Source organism: Argopecten irradians, chromosome 8, assembly GCF_041381155.1.
Source record: "Argopecten irradians isolate NY chromosome 8, Ai_NY, whole genome shotgun sequence".
Taxonomy (NCBI): Eukaryota; Metazoa; Mollusca; class Bivalvia; order Pectinida; family Pectinidae; genus Argopecten; species Argopecten irradians.
Window position 1 is genome coordinate 21,882,121 of NC_091141.1, and position 22,517 is coordinate 21,904,637.

Consider the following 22,517-nt stretch of genomic DNA (forward strand, 5'->3'; position numbering starts at 1 on the left):
ACATCTCTTTATGGGATAAATTAGAGCGCAAGATTGTAGCCAAGTCTAGAAGTTTTCTTTTATTTCTGTGAGTTTTGGTAAGATCCACTAAGTCTCATATGGATAACTGGACACATGTTAGATCTCCATAGTAAAAAAAAAACCCACAGTGATCGGTAACTGGCGCACTAGCTAGTTATATGGCCTTGCCAAGGAAGATTACCCGCCAACTGACGACATTGTGTTGTGACAAATGTTTTCATTGGCTATCGTAACACTGCGACTAAATATACGAACCAATCACTGTCCAGATAACTGTTCGGTCTCTTCCACCATATTTCCCTCGTGTTCAGCACACTGAAAGGGTGAGACTGTTTTTCACTGATTATTTCATTATTGTCATATTTGGCTGAACATAATCTTTCATTTATTTTTTAGACATGCAATATTCTACATATTTGTCACGGTCTTACTGCATATATCCCCCAATTTCTCTGTTTTACCGGTGATCGCAGGTCCTGTGTAAATGTCGTAATGATGGATGGTACGGGAAAAGAATGCGGCATAGACCATCAATGTTGAATGAGACAAATGCTTGAATTCGAAATAGTATATGGTTAAAATATTCCATGTTCTGTAGTACAAAGATAATGATTGAATTCGAAAAAAAATAAGAAATTTATGATCAAAATGCACGGTGATCTGATCTCAATAACGAATGACTACAGGAAATTCAGATTCTGCTTATATGGATATATTTACAGTCAGTGGTGAATTGATAGTATAAACCCCGTTGATTTCTACCAAAGGCTACTCAATTTTATTTCTCGATAGATTGAGTATGTCGCGCAATTTGGAGCCGCGCGGATGAATTTATGATGGTCAAAATCAGAAACTTTTGGTGTTTTCAGTACCGAACGTACGTTCGATGAACATGTAGGTATCAAAATAGGTTTCAACACATATACATGTACGTGTGTAAATACAAATGTAGAAAAGTTACATTGTTTATGTTACTACCGTACCTCTTTTAGCAATGCTTCCGTGGGTATGATAAATAAACAATGTTGTACAATGTACAGTTTTGCACATTCCGATGACGTCGCAATGTTTACATGTTGTGTGTCGGTGAGTGTGTGTCGGTGAGTCTGTGTAGTTCGCTACAACATTTTAACATCTTTGGTTGTACGCAAATGGATAAGATATATCAAGACAACATCAGTCTTTGAGTTGGATAAATTTAACCAAAACGACCTAGCACGACAAAGCATTTTTGTTCACCTCGCGGGACAGACAAGTCCTGTACGTTATCTACTGTGAATTGGCGATAGTAGGCCCTCCTTACTTATACCTACACAATGTACGTTTAGGTGTTTCGAAATATCAATGAAACGGAGTCCTACAATTGTAGCTTTACATTACTTGTAATAGATATCTCTAATATTTATTGAAGTGTTTGAAACAACAATATAAATATAAGCTAACATTTAGAGAGCGGTAAACGTTTATAGTAGTGGGCCTACCTGTGAAAATCTCCAAAATCCGGAAATAATGTCATGAAACTATGTAAACATCCATGTATTCCAAGTAATTTCAAACGTGAACAAAATCGAAGAAACTCTCTGTTTGTCACACCTCCTTGACACAGGCGGTTTGAATCGGACGCCACGTCACAACTACGTTAAATATCCTGCCACGTTATGAATTGTGTAAGCGTGTGTAATAATGCGAAGCAAAAGATTAAAACCAAACTGCTTTGCACCATGGTGTTTTTTCCAACGGATAAATATAACGATTTATAGTTTCATACCGGGAAAACACCAGATATATGCTTCATCAGACGGAACTCATTTTATTTGTATGTTCATTGATAAATTGGCGGGAATTTCCGCCACTTCGAGTGGCTGTTCCAAATGCCCGTCGCCGTCGGAACCAAACGATATAATCCAATTTAAGTCTTATAAATGCCATAAACACTATTAAGTGTAAATTTTGAGCCATGAAAATAATAGTTAAGACTGTAAATATAAGGATTAAAGTCTCTTTCTGGTGGTTCTATCGAAGGATAAAGTTGAGTAGGGTATCAATATTTATTTCATGGACCGCTTCGCGGTCCATTCCAAATATCGATACCCTACTCAACTTTATCCTTCGATAGAACCACCAGAAAGAGACTTTAATCCTTAAATAAATTCACTAATAAGTAGTTCAGTTAGAATTAAAGCTGGATCTCTCGGTCATTAAATGGGTGACATTGCATAGCGTATCGTTCAACACACAAAGAAGTTTGAGATACAACACCGAAACCGAGAACTCCCCCTCCATTGTAATTTGGAGGTTACAGTGGATTTACATGCAGGAAATAAAGGCATAACTATGTTGATATAGTTATTATATACCCTTTTATAATATTGTTTGATTTAGTTGCCGGTCTTCATTATTGTGACTGCCAGTATCATGAACATATTTGGTCATTTAGATATATTCTACATCATTATTGTAAAAGAAGTGGATCGGTGTGGTATACAAATAGTGTAAAATATGGGATATGTCACTCAGCTGATGGAGCATGCTTTCGGTAGATCAGTTTGATTCCTGGTCGGGACACATGACAGAAATGTGTATTTTTTCTCAGTACTACATATATTTAATGACTTAAATTAAACTATATAAACCAATATTAAAGATATACTTTCCTTCGTATTGGTATAATTAATAATTAATATTCAAGGCTTAACTAATATCTTAGAGGACTGAATTCATAATGAAACATCTAACAATTGTTTACATATTTCCAGGTAAACAAAGAACATCATGGCTGATCAAGAAGGGTAGGTTATATTTGTTAATGAATCAATTAATTCTTTTATTACCTTGAGCCTTTCAGCTCATCGGTTAATGAAATGTTAGCATAAGAGTATTCTCAAAATAAAGATGACTTATAGTTTTATACAATAAGATACAGTGATTAACAAAGCCACCACATGCTTCAATTGATTTACAGCTGTTGTACATTGATATTAGAGAAAAAAATCCTGTTTTTACCTGGCCATTGATTTCTGTACATGTGGAATAATGATAGTGCTTTAGTAGAAAATTAAGTGAAGAATTTAAGGTATCACCTCTATCAATCTGTAGCCTGTTTTCTGTGTTTTTGTTAAACAGAAAGGCAGCTGAAGCTGTAGAGGAGGTCGATGACGTAGAAGAAGTTGAAGAGGAGGAAGGCGGAGGTAAATGACTAAAAATGAATTTTTAAGACCTGTTGAGGCTAGTTTACAGGACAGGTGTAACAATTCAAAAACTTTTCTTTGTGCACAATAACACAATTGAATATTTGTTTGTGTAGCACCATATCAAATTGCTCTTGGATGGATTTGAAGATTGTATTAGTTTAAAGTTTATATTGTACTTTGTGATAATTATTAAAGCTTTTAAGCATGAAAGTAACTTCAGATGATAAAACCATTAAAAAAAAGGTACAAAAAAATCATTGATGGGAGATATTGCCCTTGATATATACAGGGAAATTAAAGTATGGTCATATTGAGCTTTGTATAAGTTAGCTCATGGATTACTCTTGTAATTTGTACTTTCAGTGTAATATCTTTATTCTGTCTTTACATATTACCAAGTTATCTCCCTTGCGGGTAGGTATCGATTATGAACTGGTTGGTTTTATATATTGATATTTGTTGTTTTAGATGCAGTAAATGTGTCTGCCCCTGGCCTGGTGGGTTTGTTGAAGAGTCCTCAGGTCCTGGCTGCCGTACAGGAGAGACTGGATTATCTCCAGGGGGCGCCCTCAGGATACATACAGAGGTATATCTAAGAAAGGTTTCATTGTTGATTACTTATCCTTACAAGATGTCCGTATATATATCTCATCCTGATTGCAAATCAGATATGGAGATGGGATGGATGTTTTGTCTTTTAAGACAACCATGGAGACAGTTATACCTAAAGTTTGATCTTAAGGAAAGTAAAACTGTATGGAAATAACATCTCGTAATATCTCTGATCTATTTCTTGATGTGGTTGGTTTGTTGGTTTCAGTTTACCCAAATCTGTCAAGCGTAGAATCAAAGCCTTGAAGAAACTGCAGTTTGAAGCAGCCAAGATAGAGGCGGAGTTCTACAAAGAGGTGCATGATCTGGAATGCAAGTATGCATCTATGTACTCGCCACTGTTTGACAAGGTAAGTGATACTATTTGGCTTATCTATACCCTGGTAACCAAGCTATACTGAGGACATCAGGTCCAGGAATAACATCCTTACAATCTTTTTGATAGATTGCATTGGAAGTACTAAGAGGATCATCCATTCATGGACAAAAGTAAATTTTTTGTAGTTCACTTTCACATGTTTGGTTATAAAAAAATAACTTCAATTTATTTTTAAAATACTATTGATATGTAACTATTGGTCCATGGCAACCGGACGTAGTGTTGACTACAGACTGAATTGTTCCCTCAGTCTCAAAGATAGATTTCTACTTGACAGAGAGACCCACATACAGTTTTATGATTCTTTTATTAAAAAGGCAATTTCTATCTCCAACTTTCCAGTTTGTGAAGAACAGTAATTTGACATTCTAGTGTGTGAATGCTGAAAGTTAAAACAGAATGTGGTGTAAACTTACTGCTCTTATTGAATTTACAATCTTACCTGGATTACATGTTGTTTTCTACTACTTCCAGAGGAAAGATGTTGTGACAGCAGCAAAGGAGCCAACAGATGAAGAATGTGACTGGCCGAGTGATGATGAAAAGGACGAAAAAGATGATGTAAAATTAGCTGTTAGTTATTCTCTACACTTGGGCCATACAAGGATAATTTGGGGCAATTTTAGAGACCCTAAACTCATGGTGTTTTTAAAAAATGATAATGATATAAAAATCTGTTATCATTTGAAAATTTGGTTCACCTTTAAAGCCCAGAATTATCCTTGAACCTGTATACATAATGGCCCTTGTAACATTTACCACCTCTAAGTTAATCTCATTCTATTAAAAAAAATTCTGTCACCATAAAAATAGTCATTTTAACAATCTTGGCCATGTTTATTATTTTGTTAAAGAACAAGAAGAAACAGAACCAAAAGTTATTGGTTCATTTGTACTAGTACTTAACTAGTACTTAACAATTTCAATAAGCTCAATACAGTATTGCATGTTGAATGAATGAAATAATACTATATTTATTTTTCCTCAGGAGGATGTTAAGAACAAAGTAAAAATAGAAGATGGTGAAAAAACGGAGGAGAAAACAGACAGTAAGTTTTATTTAACAATATTGTTTTATTTATCATTTTTGTCTTGGAAATTTTGGAGTTTCCTTTTGATAACTTCAAATTATAGTCTTTGGGGACTCTATTGATTAAGTAGATGAAGTCTAAATATATATATTTTAAACCAGTAACTGTCTAGCTTTAGGTACTAAACAAGTTTAAAGCTGGGTTGAGATATTTTTGAACAGTTTCTCTGAAATGTATGCTTTGTTTCACCTCCAATAGCTGGTTATAGGATTTAAACAATTTCTTACCAAATCAAATATCGGAAATTGATACTAAGAACTCCTGAATTTAAACCATATCGCGCGTTAGTTTAGGTATGAATTATAGATCTACATTGTAACTTTGCTTAACTTTATAAACAAAATTTTTATTTCCAGATGAAGGTGCTGACGTCAAAGGAATTCCTGGTTTCTGGTTAACTGTGTTCAAAAATGTAGAAATGCTCTCAGAGATGATTCAGGTATTGTTATATGTATATTTCCTTAAATTGGAGAGAATTTAGAGTTTTGTCTTTGCTTTATCATGTCCCAGTTCTTCATAGGCATATGTGTGGGGACCTCTATATAAACTTAATATAGAAATGAAAGAGAACAAAGTTCAATTAATTATCCAATATACATATATTTTCAATATAAAAAAAAAAATGGAATAATGTCTTTTAATTTTCGTATATCAACTTTGGTCTGCCTTTTCTCAGTAGGCTATTGTTGAGTTAAGATTGTGACTGATGTTATGGTCAAGTGTAATTTGTTTTACATCTTTTAAAAAACTCTGGATTATGTATGTATTACCATGTTTCTCCAAAGACAGAGAAAATAACTCCCAACTTCCTGTTGAATTATCATATACAAGTAATCTGTATTAAAATCCTATATAATACTACCTCATGAATAGCCTGTCTTAATCAACATTATCTTCTTACAATAGGCCATGTGAAATAAACCATGAATTTCACAAGTATTACATTTGATTCTTACAACAGGATCACGATGAACCTATTCTGAACTGTCTACAAGATGTTAAAGTTAAATTTTCTGAAGTAGAATCAAATATGGTGAGTATTTCTATCCAAACTGATCTTTGCCATTATGAGAGATTAAATAATTTTTATGATAATTGATAAGTATCTGAAACCTGGCTATAGAGTGTTATGGTGTAATTTGTAAATTTATTACAAATTGAGAAGAAAAAAACCTTTCTTGTCCATCATATTTACAGAAAACCAGTAATGAACTTTTTGTTTATTGATTTGCATTTTGTCTCTTTTTTTTGCAGGGATTTGTTCTGGAATTTTATTTTGAAACAAATGACTTTTTTACAAATACTGTTTTAACTAAACACTATACAATGAAATCAGAGCCAGATGAAGCAGATCCATTCTCTTTTGAAGGCCCAGAGATAGTCAAATGTGAGGGGTAAGTGTTAAATCACTTCTGTTGTTATATAACACGCTCAATAGCTAGTATCGACCACCATGTGTACTCATTTATGCCAACCCTACAAAAAATACAAGTTATGTATCCATATTACATACGAAACTTGCACGCCAACTTTGCATGCTTCAATATCTTGTTCAACGAGACGCTTGATACGCACATGTCTGGCGTAGTCAAAAGAGTCTGGTTGAACGAGACTACCCATGAATGGCGGTTGTTGTAAGAAAGCATGGTTTCTCCAACCGATCGCGAACTAAGGTATGTTACGTTAGTGAATAAACATATTTGAAAGTGCAAATGCTTTAATTAGATGTTTTAAGTCAGTGATGATACTAAGTAATAATCTACCGCTGCTGATGCATATTGTATCAGCGTTGAATACCTTTGCAGATTCATGCATAAAATAACAAGCCATACAACAACCTTAATCTGTCACCATACTGATTTCTATTAAAAACGAAGTATTTTGAAACATCGGCGAATTTCGTTGAAAATACATTGCAGAATTAAAAAATATTCAATTTTATTTTAAGAATTTCCCAGATATTTTATTCGAATAACCGGAGGTCATGTAAAAAGTTTATTAAAATACACAGAGTTGAAAAACAAAGATAAAGAAGGAAAAAATCAGGACCACAGAATTTTATAAAAATAACTGAAATATTCGAATAACCTTTATTCAATTAACAGGGATGAAAATCTTCAGCCGATTGGCTGATTTCAGCCTTTTAGACTTTCAGAAAACAGCTACCTGGTACATGTAATTCCATTTAGTTTTCTACCAAAAAAGCTAATTTCAGCCTTTTTAAGATTATCCATTTTCATCTCTGAATTAAGTGCAGTTCTCTGTATTAAGTGTTAGAATTTGATTTAAACAGTGTATACCATAATTTCTCATGGATTTTACATGATCTAGGTTCTGAACAAAGGTAATAAAAAGTACAATTTATCTCCCCTTCGATCATTGATTAAAACAGAAATTTGGTGTGACATTCACATTTCACCTAGTAGGATATAAAAAAGCCTTTGCCCATGCTTCATTTCTGAGCTGAAAAGATGTATAATGATTATATGCTGTTATGGATTGTTATTTCAGGTGTCAAATAGACTGGAAAAAGGGAAAAAATGTTACAGTAAAAACCATAAAAAAGAAGCAAAAACACAAAGGACGTGGTACAACACGGACAGTCACGAAAACAGTACAGAACGATTCCTTTTTCAACTTCTTCTCACCTCCAACAGGTTGGTATCAATAAAGCAGTAGGGATGGATTATGGTTAAAGCTTAGGAATTGCTTTGTATGGAAATACAGAAAGTTGAACGATCCATATATTTATGTTGGATGCATGTACTTTCAAAGGTATATACCGTATTCGACCCAATAAGTTCCCAGGGCATTAAGACAATTGAAAAAAATGCAAAGATGCTAATAAGACAAAATTATTGCAAATCTATACAGTTTAGTGTAGTTTTGGTCTTTATGCATGGACAATTGAAATTGAGGCCTCAAAAAGGGGGAGGGGCGCATATAGGGACATGGACTCTTATTGGGTCGAATACTGTATGCTGATTCTATAAACTGTTTGAATTTTTTGGGAGCTAAGAATTTCACTATGAAAATCAAGTAACTTTATTTTCTGGTAAAAACATAACACAAATTATGGACCGAAGTGATTTCCTAGAGAATTTACAGGGGCTAAACTATGTAATTTGAAATGAAAACCTTTAAAAAAATATTTCTATCTTTTTTTTCGCAGTACCAGAAGGTGAAGAGGAAGACATGGTTAGTTTGTTAATATTTCATTTATTCTCATTAGATTTAAGATATTTCAATATTTGTTGGTAATCAATGAATAGCTGTGTAGTTAATTGATCAATTAGTGAATTTTTTAGGTACATTTGGGGCCGAATAAAGGCCCCTTCCCCTAAAGATTCCCAATTTTTTATGTAAATATTTTCCCAAATAAAGAAAAACTCTCTTATATATACATTTTTCAAAAAAATACTATGTAAATTTTTCACGATTGAAAAGGTACAGGCCCCTGAAATTATTGAGTAATAAAATCACTAAATTAAATCAAATAATTCAGTGTTTTTCCTGCCTATATATTTGGGGCCGAAATTCGGCCCCATTCCCAATTGTATTTCTTGTTATTTTTTCCCAAATCTATGTCTAAATTTCCCAAATCAGTGAGTTGAAGCGTATTTTATGTGACGAAGCAAAATTTTTTTGCAAATTCTAAGTCTGAACATCGTATTTTAGTATACATTCTTACAATGAGTCTTAGAGAAGCATAATTGTTTATTTCAACCTTTTCCAAAATTTCCATAAACACTATTAAATTTGTTCCCAATTTCCTACTTTTATTGCACAAAAATTCCCAATTTTCACCTGGTGGCAATTTCCCAAAATACCCAGGAAAAACACTGTAATTACGCGAGTGTGTAAAATGAAGGAATCTTTGACAGGTTACATAGTGTTTAAGGTTGGAAGCATTCTTATTATAAAACTTATCTTTACATTATTATTGATTAGGATGAAGATCTGGAGGCTCTGTTAGCGGCAGACTTTGAGATTGGTCACTTTATCCGTGACCGGATAGTGCCTCGGGCTGTTCTTTACTTCACAGGAGAAGCTTTAGAAAATGACGACGATGTAAGTATCCGAGTAGTGCACAAGTCTTATTATATGTTTCATAGTTTACATATATTTAAGATGCTAATTTCATCAATAAACCAAAATATTGTAACCAATTATCTATAAAGATTTAGTAAAAAATTGGAATAATTTTAAAATTGTGTCTTTAATATGACCAGCAATTAAAAAGTTATTAACTTCTTCCTTATTTAGTGGGACGTTAAAACATCAGAAGTAGGTTAACTCTACAAGGCTTCATCCACAGTTAATAGGCGGGAGAGATTCTTTGAAAAATAATTATAAAACCGATATCTAACATTTAACATGTTATTGATATTATTTGAATTCTCTTGATTATTTTGGACCTGATAGTGCTGATGTATCGGTCTAGTTGTGATAATGTTTTTCCTATTCTCTTTGATTAATTGTGGAACAGGCCTTCTGAATATGTTGGTTGATACCTTCCTGGGATGGAGGGTGGGAAGCATGGCTTCAGTGGTTTAGAATAGACTCTCAAACCTTTTGTGTTTCCTGTAGATTTAGTCAATTTTCTGTTGTAAAATTTTGTAAACAGGGGAAATCATATAATTTGCATATTCAAGATATACAAAAATACAAAGTTTATTCGATTTAAAGTCTATTAACATTTCGATAGAAAAAGCCAAGAATATTTGAGTAAAATTCTTGCGGTTTTCGTTAAAAATGCCATGGAATTGGAGACTGCTTGAAATAAATTTGATCAGTGGTAGAAATATTGTAATGCTATTTGTGGGTATAAATCAATGCAAAATACTAGCTGAGGATTATTTGGAAGAATCGGTTGAAAGTATCATGAAACTTACAAATCATCTGAACATTTGCAGAATAATGTTATTGTTAAAACAAGATGAAGTATAAGAAATATACTGATATCATATATTGAGTTTCTATTGGATTCAGTTCTGAAATTGTGTGTTACTTTTATGATTTTGTTTCACCCATTTCTAGTGTGTATATCTCTATTAGACTTTAGTAAAGAGTGTGATTGCAGATATTGTCCCTCTCTCTAGATTATTTTTCTCTTAATATCATGAATTTGTCTAGAAAAAAATCATTTACCTTTGATTTACCTGATCTCTTGGATTTTACCAAAAATGTATTAAAAAGTATATACTTCAAAAAAAAGATTTCTAGATTAAAATTTTTATTATTTTAGATTATGTATATATAAGCATTAAATAACTTGTCCTAGCAGAGAAATATATACCTTTAATTATTTCTTAAAAGAAGATATTGAAACAATTCATTGAAGATGTATCGATGACTTGAAGTATTAGAAATAAAATCATAAGATGTTTGGTTACTACAACTCCAGATTTCCTTTATTTGTGATTAGTTGTTGTTGTTGTGGATATTTCCTGATCTGTTTGTGTATTTTATTTTGATTTCAGTTTGATGAGGAAGGAGAGGAGGAGGTAATTAAAATTTTAAATCAAAACTATCAATAATTTTGAACATTCACATTTAAATGCTTCAGCTTTGACCATGAAAGCTAGTTCAAATCTGTCAAGATTTCATGTTTGTCAATAACAAAATACATATCTATTTCAAAATAATCTTTGATTGAAATCAAGAAGATGAAAAAAAATAAGAATTTCATCTGTTCCCTGTGCAATCACAACATTACTATCAAGTATATGTCATAATCTTCTCTCCCCCTTTTTGCATGATTCTTTTGTAATTGTGTGTATCATCCCTACTCAGTAGTTTCCCTTGATGCTGATAGGCTGACACTTGATAAAAAAAGGAAAATACAATACTAACATAATTTATTCATTAGTGTAAGGATTTTTTAGCCCACCATCATCAGATGGTGGGCTATTCAAATCGCCTTTCGTCCGTGGTCCGTCGTCCTTCCGTCCGTTAACAATTCTTGTTACCGCTATTTCTCTAAAAGTACTGAAGGGATCTTTCTCAAATTTCATATGTAGGTTCCTCTAGGACCCTAGTTGTGCATATTGTATTTTGGGACTGATCGGTCAACAAGATGGCCGCCAGGCAGCCATCTTGAATTTTGATAGTTAAAGTTTGTTACCGCTATTTCTCAGAAAGTACTGAAGGGATCTTTCTCAAATTTCATATGTAGGTTCCCCTAGGACCCTAGTTGTGCATATTGCATTTTGGGACTGATCGGTCAACAAGATGGCCGACCAGCCGCCATCTTGGATTTTGATAGTTAAAGTTTGTTACCGCTATTTCTCAGAAAGTACTGAAGGGATCTTTCTCAAATTTCATATGTAGGTTCCCCTAGGACCCTAGATGTGCATATTGTATTTTGGGACTGATCGGTCAACAAGATGGCCGCCAGGCAGCCATCTTGGATTTTAATAGTTAAAGTTTGTTACCGCTATTTCTCATAAAGTATTGAAGTGATCTTTCTCAAATTTCATATGTAGGTTCCCGTAGGACCCTAGTTGTGCATATTGCATTTTGGGACTGATCGGTCAACAAGATGGCCGACCAGCCGCCATCTTGGATTTTGATAGTTAAAGTTTGTTACCGCTAATTCTCAGAAAGTACTGAAGGGATCTTTCTCAAATTTCATATGTAGGTTCCCCTAGGACCCCAGTTGTGCATATTGCATTTTGGGACTGATCGGTCAACAAGATGGCCGACCGGTGGCCATCTTGGATTTTGATAGTTAAAGTTTGTTACCGCTATTTCTCAGAAAGTATTGAAGGGATTGTTCTCAAATTTCATATGTAGGTTCCCCTAGGACCCTAGTAGTGCATATTGCATTTTGGGACTGATCAGTCAACAAGATGGCCGCCAGGTAGCCATCTTGGATTTTGATAGTTAAAGTTTGTTACCCGCTATTTCTCAGAAAGCACTGAAGGGATCTTTCTCAAATTTCATATGTAGGTTTCCCTAGGACCCCAGTTGTGCATATTGCATTTTGGGACTGATCAGTCAACAAGATGGCCGCCAGGTAGCCATCTTGGATTTTGACAGTTAAAGTTTGTTACCGCTATTTCTCAGAAAGCACTGAAGGGATCTTTCTCAAATTTCATATGTAGGTCCCCCTAGGACCCCAGTTGTGCATATTGCATTTTGGGACTGATCGGTCAACAAAATGGCCGACCGGTAGCCATCTTGGATTTTGATAGTTAAAGTTTGTTACCGCTATTTCTCAGAAAGTATTGAAGGGATTGTTCTCAAATATCATATGTAGGTTCCTCTAGGACCCTAGTTCTGCCTATTGCATTTTGCGACCACCATCTTGGATTTTGATAGTTTAAAGTTTGAAAAGCAGAAAAAAGAAGTGTAAGTTTGAAAAGCAGAGAAAAGATCCCTCTTTTATTTGTCAGACATAGATTAATCTTTGGTGGGCGCCAAGATCCCTCTGGGATCTCTTGTTATATTTGCTTCAAATGTTTCTGTATTAGTAAATAGTTTTGAAGATGTTATTACTTTGCTTACAATGAAGTAGAATTTCTATGTTTGCTTTTGTTGTGAAAGTTAAAAGCAGTAGACTTTAATCTAGTAGAATTTGTAATACTTAATTAATCTGCATGTGCAGTAAGAGGTAAATGCTATTTAGTTATTTGATTTGATCAATTATCTTTTGTAGTTCTGTGTTTAATGATTAGAAGTCACACCCATGACTGTTAAAAAAGGGAACCCCCCCCCACCCCACCCCCTATGACTAGTATAATGAATAATTCCCCGCCCCTAACACCGGTGTTACAGTATTCTCCATCCACTGAGACTCCTACTGCCCCACACATCTATTTTCACACCTTCTTTTGTGTCCACAGGATGGAGAAGAAGGAGAATATGATGAGGACGCAGATCCTGATTATAATCCACAGGTAAATTGATGTGACCTCTCTTGTAGCATATGCACATGCTTCTGCGCATGTGCATTACATTCACACAGGTAAATTGACAAAATTACGGCTCTGGATGCTTGTTCTTCGCATGGTGTATCGGATGTAGATGAAGGCTCCATGGTTGGTAATATATACAAGATTGGTGTGTCTAGACCTAAGAAAGGAATAAAACTCCTCATGTATTGAAATGAAATGCAAATTTACCAGGGCTTTTACGACTATAGACAACAAGTTTAAGAGAGAGAGAAAAATATATATATCAGTTAACTTATAATATACAGCTGCCTCACCCTATCATTGATGGTATATGTACGCAGTCATTGAAAGGATTTGATATTTTATCTATAATATGACTGGACATTTTTGTGTTACTGGGCATATAAAAAGGGATAGACACTGGTAAAGCTTATGATTGTACCATGTTGTACCTATGTCTCAAGATGACGACAGGCAGGCACAGTTCGCATGTTTTCAGCTCTAGTTCGCCCTAAAGATATATCAATACTTAACTATGTGTCAATCTTAATATAATATAGATCCCTTTCTTGTATCTCCTGATATAATGTGGTTGGTGTTTATCCTTCACCACCTAAATCTGGCACGTCCTGAAATCACCCTGGCTGTTAATAGGACGCCAATCAAACCAAACCAAATTTTGTATCATTTCATTGTTATATAAACATTCTATTTATGTATTTATGACCTGACCGAGAATTATTTTAGCGAGATCAACTACTTCTCTCGGTTCTTTTTTTTGCAAGAACTATTTTCAACTCCTTGATTATAAAATTATCTTGCGCGTGATTATAAATGATTTTGTATTACCAACCCGTTGAGAATTGGTCTACATCATATGTTTCCTCCACATTGTTGTAACTATGTGCTGTGCATGGGGGAGACGTATGTAGCTCCAGTGTCTGTTGTCTGTACAAGTTTGTAACTGCACAATCAGTTTGTCCACCTGGATACATGCTGTACTATATATTGTATGTAAACTCAGTTTGTAAGTTTGTGGCCACTCCCAAATAATGTCAGCCCTACATGCATGTGTATATAAAACATCTTCACTTTTGATTCAACATTGATTATAAATAATATTGGTTATGGCTTCCAAGTATTACAATACCATAGTGGTTTATACATAATTAGCTATTATAATTTTGCTTATAACAGACTTACCTACCCTTGTAAGTTAACTACCCACAAGGGTAGGTATCATTTGTGATATCTTTGTTTTGTGAGCAAATCTGTGGTCATTCCCAACCCACATGGGTAGATAACCCTGTAATATGTAAATTCAGAACTTTTATATGAAGAGACATGTTATTGCTCAAAAGGAAGCTAAAGTGGCATTAATATTGAGGAAACTTAAATGCTTTGGTCCGAATACTGAAATAAATTGGGGTTTTGCCAGGTATTTATGTTACATACATGTAGGTTTATATGGTTTTTTTTTTTTTTTTTTCAAAATATAATATTAAAAGAAAAATGTGTAAACATTATTTGAAATATATTTACAGACATAAGTGAAATACTCACCTCAAATTTGTGTTATTCATATGTTTTCTATTCAAAACTGATGATATTTTCCCAATTTTTGCTCAAAGAGCTGGCAGAAACCCAAATATTATGGAATGGGTTACCTAAGAGGAAAGCAGTTGTAGTTAAGATCTGAATATAAATGAATATACAGCTTTGGTGATGGAGAGCATTCCCAGATTTGTATTGCCACTTTTTCAGCGTCCACAGTGGGAATGTGACTTACAGAGTGCTCATTCTGTTTCTCCAGACAGCTCACAAAAACAGTGTTCATTTGCATTTTCGGTTTGTCTTACTATGAATCTGGTAGTTCTAACCATTTATCCCAAAATCCTGTTTTTGAAAAAAATGAGTGTCCCAGATTCTATCAATTTCAAAATCTCAAGTTTCCAGTAGTGTTACATGTAGTAAAAACATGAAAAAAGTATATCTATTGTCTTAATGTCTTGTGAATTTATGAGGCCCTCATGCTCAAATGTTGATGTTTTTGATGAATAGGTTACCATGGCTGAATGGCACTGTTTATTACATTCTATGAAATCATATAAAGGATCATACATGTTTGAAAATGTTTCATAATTTTACTGGACTTGTATGTCAAGGTAGTTGGATCTATTTCAAAATCATGTTTTTACACTTGAGATATTGAAATGAATTGACATTTAAAAGAAAGTGAATATTGTAATAAAAAGAAACTGAATAGGAGTATTACGTAATATTACTACCATACATTGCACCTGATCCTTGTTTTGATATTACGCACGCTAAAATCCTATCGGTTGTCATGCAGGTGTAGTTTCCCTTCATCCACTATAAATCAGTCGTTCTTTCCATTCCCTATGTTTGTTTTCATATGAATTCTCAGATTTAGTTGTTTGATATTGTATAGGGCATGTTGGAATAAAGATTTGTAATAAATTGGTAGTACACTGGTAGCTACACATATTTTCTGATGAGGAATGTTTAATAATGAAAATGATTTTGCTGAATTTCATCGAAGTCCAATATGAAAGAATTACCAGTGAATATATAGACAAAAGTTGTTTATTGGATAGATTTATACATAATAAAAAATAACCACTGACTTGTTAAAAACACTTTAAATATTTTGATATTAATCTATTCCATTGTTTATCTGGAGACTTGCTGCTATAGGTCTTCATTTAAATCTTTGTGACAATAAATATTTCCAGATGACTGTATTTGGTCGTGATTCTATTGGATATTGTGACATGTATGGTTTCCCATTAACGTTAGTGACGGTGACTAGTAACAATGTGTTTGATGTGATCCCCTAACCATTTCTGCATGTAATAGTCTGTGTGTTTTCCTGTAACTACAGGCCATATCTGTAAACTGAACTATAAATGTAATGAATAAGAATGATTTCAACATGAAATTGAAAATAATTGTTTCTGTAATAATAGATTTGAACATGACAGGCGGAGTTTGCTCCTTTCTCCCACTTTAAAATTATTTAAGAATTAACTTGAATAGACTTTTTCATGTTATGGAGAAATAACAAAAATTCTAAGTGTACTCTAAATAAACTGAAGCGGTATATGATGAGAGTACACTCAGATTTTTGTGTCATATCTCCACAATATAAAACATCTATTCAAAATTCTAAATTGATTTTGAGTTTCTTTTTTTTCTTTCTATGAAATCATTATGCTGTTATATCGTGCAATCAGAAGCGACAATACAAACAGTGACGCTATTTTTTTTTCCTTTATGGGCTGATAAAGTAAATTTTTAAGCCAATAAAAATGCTTGTTACAAACAAAAGTGAATTATTATTATTTGATATATGTTATGGTCTTTTATTAGAATAATTGCATTATTCAATGTCATATTCAGTCAACTAATATCAAAATGTTTAACCTTTTCTTTCATTCTTTTTCAGAGTGATTCTCAAAAACCAGAGGAATGCAAACAACAGTGATTTTGGAAAGATACACTAAAATATATACACAAACAATTTTTATTCAGTTCCTGGATGTGCGAGATGAATTTTCTGCATACATTGGAAATGTAACTCAAGAAAACAATTCTCTGAGAAGCAGGATTGCTAGCTTTCGAGATCTGGCAATAAGTTTGCTAGTGCTGAACAACCTTCATCTGTGTTTGACCTTTGCTAGTGATGACCTTCACCTGTGTTTGACCTTTGCTAGTGACGACCTGGCTGTTTTTCTGGTGTGTTATACGGCTGGTGTACCAGCCATTTTGCTGTCATTCATGACGACTTGCCTTGCCTCATATCACAATTTATTCACATCTTCCCATAGCTGTTTATTTTGCATCTATTTAATTTTTGTGTCCCTTGTCCACAACTTTCCGAATTGCAGTCAAATATGCAATCATTACATGTTTCCATTTCTTTTTTAGTTCTGGACTGGAAATTACAGGAAAACAGTTCGAATATGTTTTCATATTTGGAAAACCTTCAAAATGGAGGCATCGAAAAATTAGAAATGGGAATTCTGTATTTGCATATTACAGAGTTATCAGCACTTGCGGGTTGTATAGATTGTTGCGTCATGTGTTTGCGAGCGTAACGTCATTGCGCTCACAAAATAATGACGTAACAATCGATACCTACACACAAGGGAGCTAACTCTAATATGCAAAGACGGAATATACTGTTGAGAATTTTTTGAAAATTGATAGAATGAATCATTATCAAAAATTAATGGAATCAATCATTGTTACAAATTAATGAAATCAGTTGTTCAAAAATGAGGAATTGGTTCTATACTACCTGATTTATATGTGATATTGTACTTTGAATGTGTTTTGTTGAAATAGTTGCAATATGTAAAATAATGAAGACTTTACAATATGATACAACTGGAATTACGCTGTATAGATGTTCCAATCATGTATTTTCTTACCTAAGTACTCCACATTGGATATCAAGGACATTACATTTGTAATTAATGTGCATAAGACATTATTTTTGTGAAGATTTTGTTGTTTTGTTTAATATAGAATTTGTGTCAAAGTCTATTTATCAGTGTGAAGGTAAAATATTCTGGAATGAAAGGTTTAATCAAATTTTATCTAATAGAAGAAATAGATCTTGTATTGTTAATTAATTGCCCTATTACAAACATGATTTCTCTGGTTCATTATTATAAGTACTGTGAATATGTAGGTGTTTTATATTATATTAAAAGATATAAAGATGGAATAACCTGTTTCCATAAGACCCAACTTAATTTGGCTGAATGAGGAACTAGTATTGCTCACCAGTAAATATACCAAGACATGGAAGCCTTTCTTAAAGGGTTGATCCATAAATACTGGTTGACTTCTTGATGAGGGGTTTAACTCTTCTACTAATACATAGTTCAATATGTTGAGATTTTTCCAGTAACTTCTGTAATGCTTTTCTATGGGAATTTTTCAGTCCAGGAATTCCTTAAAGTAATGGAATGTTGATAAATGAGGGTCTGGAAGCTACTTCTCCTTTCTCCACAAGTGTTGCTTTTTGTGTCCCTTTGGGAGTAGGAGTTGTTCCTTGGATGTGGAGTATGTAACCCTGGTATATATGCTAGCCGCAATCCTGAGCAATGTGTCATTTCTTGAGCTCCTTAGGTTGACTGTTTGATAATAATCCAGAGGTTTCCATTTCGATTTTTAGCTGAGGCAGTGAAATCAATTTAATGTAATTTGTATCCACTGCTTCCTCGTTTTTCAATGCCTTTGTGGTTATAAGATTTCCATCATTGCTTCTAAACCTTAAGGTTCAAAAGTACTTAACAGGAAACATTTTGATTTATAAAGTGGAGTCCCAGACCTGCTTTACTGGATTATGTTGATAGACTTTCACTTCCAATACCAGAATAACTCTAATAGATTATCCTGATCTTACTATGGAGATGACTGGTAAACGTTTTCGATAAATCACCCTAAGCATGACGTAGAAAATCTGATGAAGTATTATGCAAGATTTCTACTTAATAGCTGTTATTATGTGCTTTCATGCATCTCTTTTTATACAAACATATACATCATAAGGACAAAATTATTTCATTTTATCGTTTTCATTTCAAGTTGTTGCTTTGCTCATCAATAAACAGAAAAATGGTAAAGATGTTCGTATTAGAATTTGTTTACCTAATAATATCATCCCACTTACTAGTCTTGAGTTTATTATTTAGGAATTAACATTCTTGTCTAGATAACAATGTTGATTTGTAGAATTGAAGATGTATAAAACAGTCTGTTTCTAGTGCCCATAATAAGATTCCTTTATTTGAGTAAATGTTTGAAGTAATGCTATACTTTAAGAGGTCTTGAACACAAGACATTTTGATGGATTTCAAATTATACAGATGCATTGATGTATATTTGTGTAAAATTCAGGTTTCTCCTAGGTAAAACTATTACGTTAATACAGCTGGATAGTTATAGGACAAAACAGATAAAAAATGTGTATAATAAATTTCGATGCGTCTTTTAACTGAAGAGAGGTCGTATTATGTTATTGGAGATAAAAAGTGTATATTTTTGTGATAGTTTACATGCTATAATGTATTTGGTGGATAGAATAACATGATGGGGACCAGTAAGCTTTGTATCGAAGGATCTAAATTCTCTATACATATGTGTAGAAATAAGATTTACTACAAAGACACCCTTCAACATACATAAGTCCCTTACATAGAGAAAATACAGCTTACTCTAAATATACAAAAAAAATCAAGGGCATTCAAGGGAGAAATGAATATGTTGGAAATGCAAGTATAATGGAGTGATTTTTTTTGTCACATTTCAGGCAGATATGATTTGTTTTTTCAGGGAACGTTTTAAAAGAATGTTGTTTTTCAGGTTTTATGTAGATATGGGTGAAAAGGGCATTACAAATCTATAAATGGGGACATCCACAACTTAACATTGAAAGCATAATATTTGCATTGTCCAGGCTAGCCACTTAGCTTGTAATAAGATATTGGCTTAATTTCCTTAAGAAAAGGTAACACAGATTGTTTGTACCACTGGTTTAAATTACATGAACTTGTGGTTTACCATTAAAGATCTGTTAGCCAATGTTTTGAGTGGCAAGCTTATGTCTTGAGAGTGGAATGAAACACAGAAAAAATAACGTGGATTTGCTCAAGTAATGAATATATTTGAAATCTAGTTTCGCTAACAAGTTCTACGGTAAACATCTCTAGATGAAATCAAAAGAAAAAATTATGAAAAGAAAAAATAGATATGGACAAAGAATATTAGTTCTCATTCACTGTGAAAATGTTTTGTAGCATTGCTCGTGTTGTATGAATTATGTTTACATATTTTGTCTATTCCAATTTATAAACATTACTGTGCCCACGAAATAGCAGGTTTACTGTGTCGTTGAGGTGAATATTTAGTCCACATTTACTTTCTTCACCGGTATTTCATCATAATGTGATGAAAACATTGTAAATATATTAATGTAATGTATTGTTTGAATGTTCTCATTAAGTACTTTTTTTATTTGATAACCATCAAATCATCAGGGAATACACCGTTGATTAAGTCTTCAGTATGTCTACATTTGTTTTAGTGGTATAGACCGATTTGTAGCGGCCCTAGAATAGACATCAAAGATAAACCTATGTGTAAGTTGGAATTATTTACAAGTATGATAATCCATCTGTAACGGCTATATTTGTGATCTTGGTACACATTATGCCGTTTTGCATCAATTTGAAATTAACAGAAAACTATAAAGCTGATGATGGCAATGATAAAAACAGATGTTGGAGTCTTGGTTAATTTCTTTTGTCACGAAGGTATTTTGTTTTTGCTTAGTTATGTTTCTGAATTCAGATGTAGTAGGGCCCTTCACAGGCTAGTAATGTTTATGATGTTGCCAGCGAGCAATGAAAGTCCATGAAATGCTTGTTTTAAATCAGTGTTCAAGTATAGCATGTTATAGACACTGACATCTTGTTGTGTTGCTTAGAAATGCAGTCATCAGTTGGATGGTGACAGTTCATTATGTATACAACTATTTAATATTTTGAAAAATGAAATCAAATAAGTTGTTTACAGACTTTGATATTGGGGTAGAAAGATTTTTGGGTACAATGTTGTGAATTGTATCACTTACGGTTTCTGGCCATTATTAAAATATCAAAACAGTCTTTACCAATTGAGCTTGTTTTAATTTTCGCTTGACATACCTGAGGATTGTAGGCTACTTGTACACAACACCATATATAGGATTGTAGGTTATCTGTACACAACACCAGATATAGGATTGTAGGCTATCTGTTCACTACACCAGACATAGGATTGTAGGCTATCTGTACACAACACCATATATAGGATTGTAGGTTATCTGTATACAACACCAGCTATCGGAGTGTATGCTATCTGTACACAACACCAGATATAGGATTGTAGGCTATCTGTACACAACACCATATATAGGATTGTAGGTTATCTGTATACAACACCAGCTATCGGAGTGTATGCTATCTGTACACAACACCAGATATAGGATTGTAGGCTATCTGTACACAACACCAGATATAAGATTCAAGGCTATCTGTACACAACACCAGACATCGGTTACTGTATAATGTCAAATTTTTGCTGTTTTTTTTCCCTTGGTTGCAATGCCATGGAACCACAAATATAAAAACAAGAATTATGTTCTTTCCGCAAACCATGAATATCTACACCCATGAAATGATTTGCAAGATCCAAACCACCATAGAAAGTATTCCTCAATATATTATGTATACAGTTAGTACTTCTAATCGGATTTTTAGCTCACTTGGCCCGACGGGCTGGTGAGCTTATGTCATGGCGCGGCGTCCGTCGGCATTTCCTTTAGATCGCTACTAGTCACAGAGTTCTGCATGGATTGTCACAAAATTTAGCCACAAACAACCTTAGGGGAAGGGGAACAGAAGTTGTATAAATTTTGGCTCTGACCCCCCAGGAGCAGGAGGGGCGGGGCCCAATAGGGGAAATAGAGGTAAATCCTTTAAATCGCTATTTGTCCTAGAGTTCTGCATGGATTGTAACCAAAATTAGCCACAAACATCCTTGGAGGAAGGGGAACAGAAGTTGTATAAATTTTGGCTCTGATCCCCCAGGGGCAGGAGGGGCGGGGCCCAATAGGGGAAACAGAGATCAATCCTTTAAATCGCTACTTGTCCTAGAGTTCTTCATGGTTTGTAAGCAAATTTGGCCACAAACATCCTTTGGGGAGGAGGAACAGAACTTCTAAAAGTTTTGGCTCTGACCCCCGGGGGCAGGAGGGGCGGAGCCCAATAGGGGAAACAGAGATAAATCCTTTTAATCACTACTTGTCCTAGAGTTCTGCATGCATTGTAACCAAAATTAGCCTCAAACATCCTTTGGGGAAAGGGAACAGAACTTGTATAAATTTTGGCTGTGGTCCTCCGGGGGCAGGAGGGGCGGGGCCCAATAAGGGAAATAGAGGTAATCCTATAAATTGCTACTTGTCCTAGAGTTCTGCATGGATTGTCACCAAATTTAGCCACAAACATCCTTGGGGGAAGGGGAACAGAAGTTGTATAAATTTTGGCTCTGACCCCCCGGGGGGAGGAGGGGCTGGACCCAATAGGGGAAATAGAGGTAATCCTATAAATCGCTACTTGTCTTAGAGTTCTGCATGGATTGTCACCAAATTTAGCAACAAACAACCTTAGGGGAAGGGGAACAGAAGTTGTATAAATTTTGGCTCTGACCCCCCAGGGGCAGGAGGGGCGGGGCCCAATAGGGAAAA

General features: G+C 34.1%; 1 protein-coding gene across 3 annotated transcripts; it reads left to right on the forward strand.

Annotated features, from left to right (window-relative positions):
* The first annotated feature begins 269 nt into the window (after positions 1-269).
* Positions 270-20,898, forward strand: LOC138329669 (nucleosome assembly protein 1-like 1). Of its 3 annotated transcripts, none has more exons than XR_011209488.1 (16): positions 270-344; positions 2,778-2,810; positions 3,145-3,209; positions 3,681-3,798; positions 4,033-4,174; positions 4,678-4,776; positions 5,192-5,252; positions 5,651-5,733; positions 6,256-6,327; positions 6,549-6,688; positions 7,806-7,951; positions 8,467-8,492; positions 9,246-9,365; positions 10,778-10,801; positions 13,145-13,266; positions 16,665-20,898. XR_011209488.1 is itself a non-coding variant. In XM_069276915.1 (16 exons), the coding sequence occupies exons 2-16, from the start codon at positions 2,794-2,796 to the stop codon at positions 16,701-16,703; spliced, it is 1,206 nt and encodes a 401-aa protein (XP_069133016.1). In that variant the 5' UTR covers positions 270-344; positions 2,778-2,793; the 3' UTR covers positions 16,704-20,898. The 3 variants fall into 3 exon arrangements, 2 of the variants coding, with proteins under 2 accessions (XP_069133016.1, XP_069133017.1); XM_069276915.1 differs by having other exon boundaries at positions 13,145-13,198; XM_069276916.1 differs by having other exon boundaries at positions 4,678-4,764; positions 13,145-13,198.
* Positions 20,899-22,517: the final 1,619 nt, after the last annotated feature.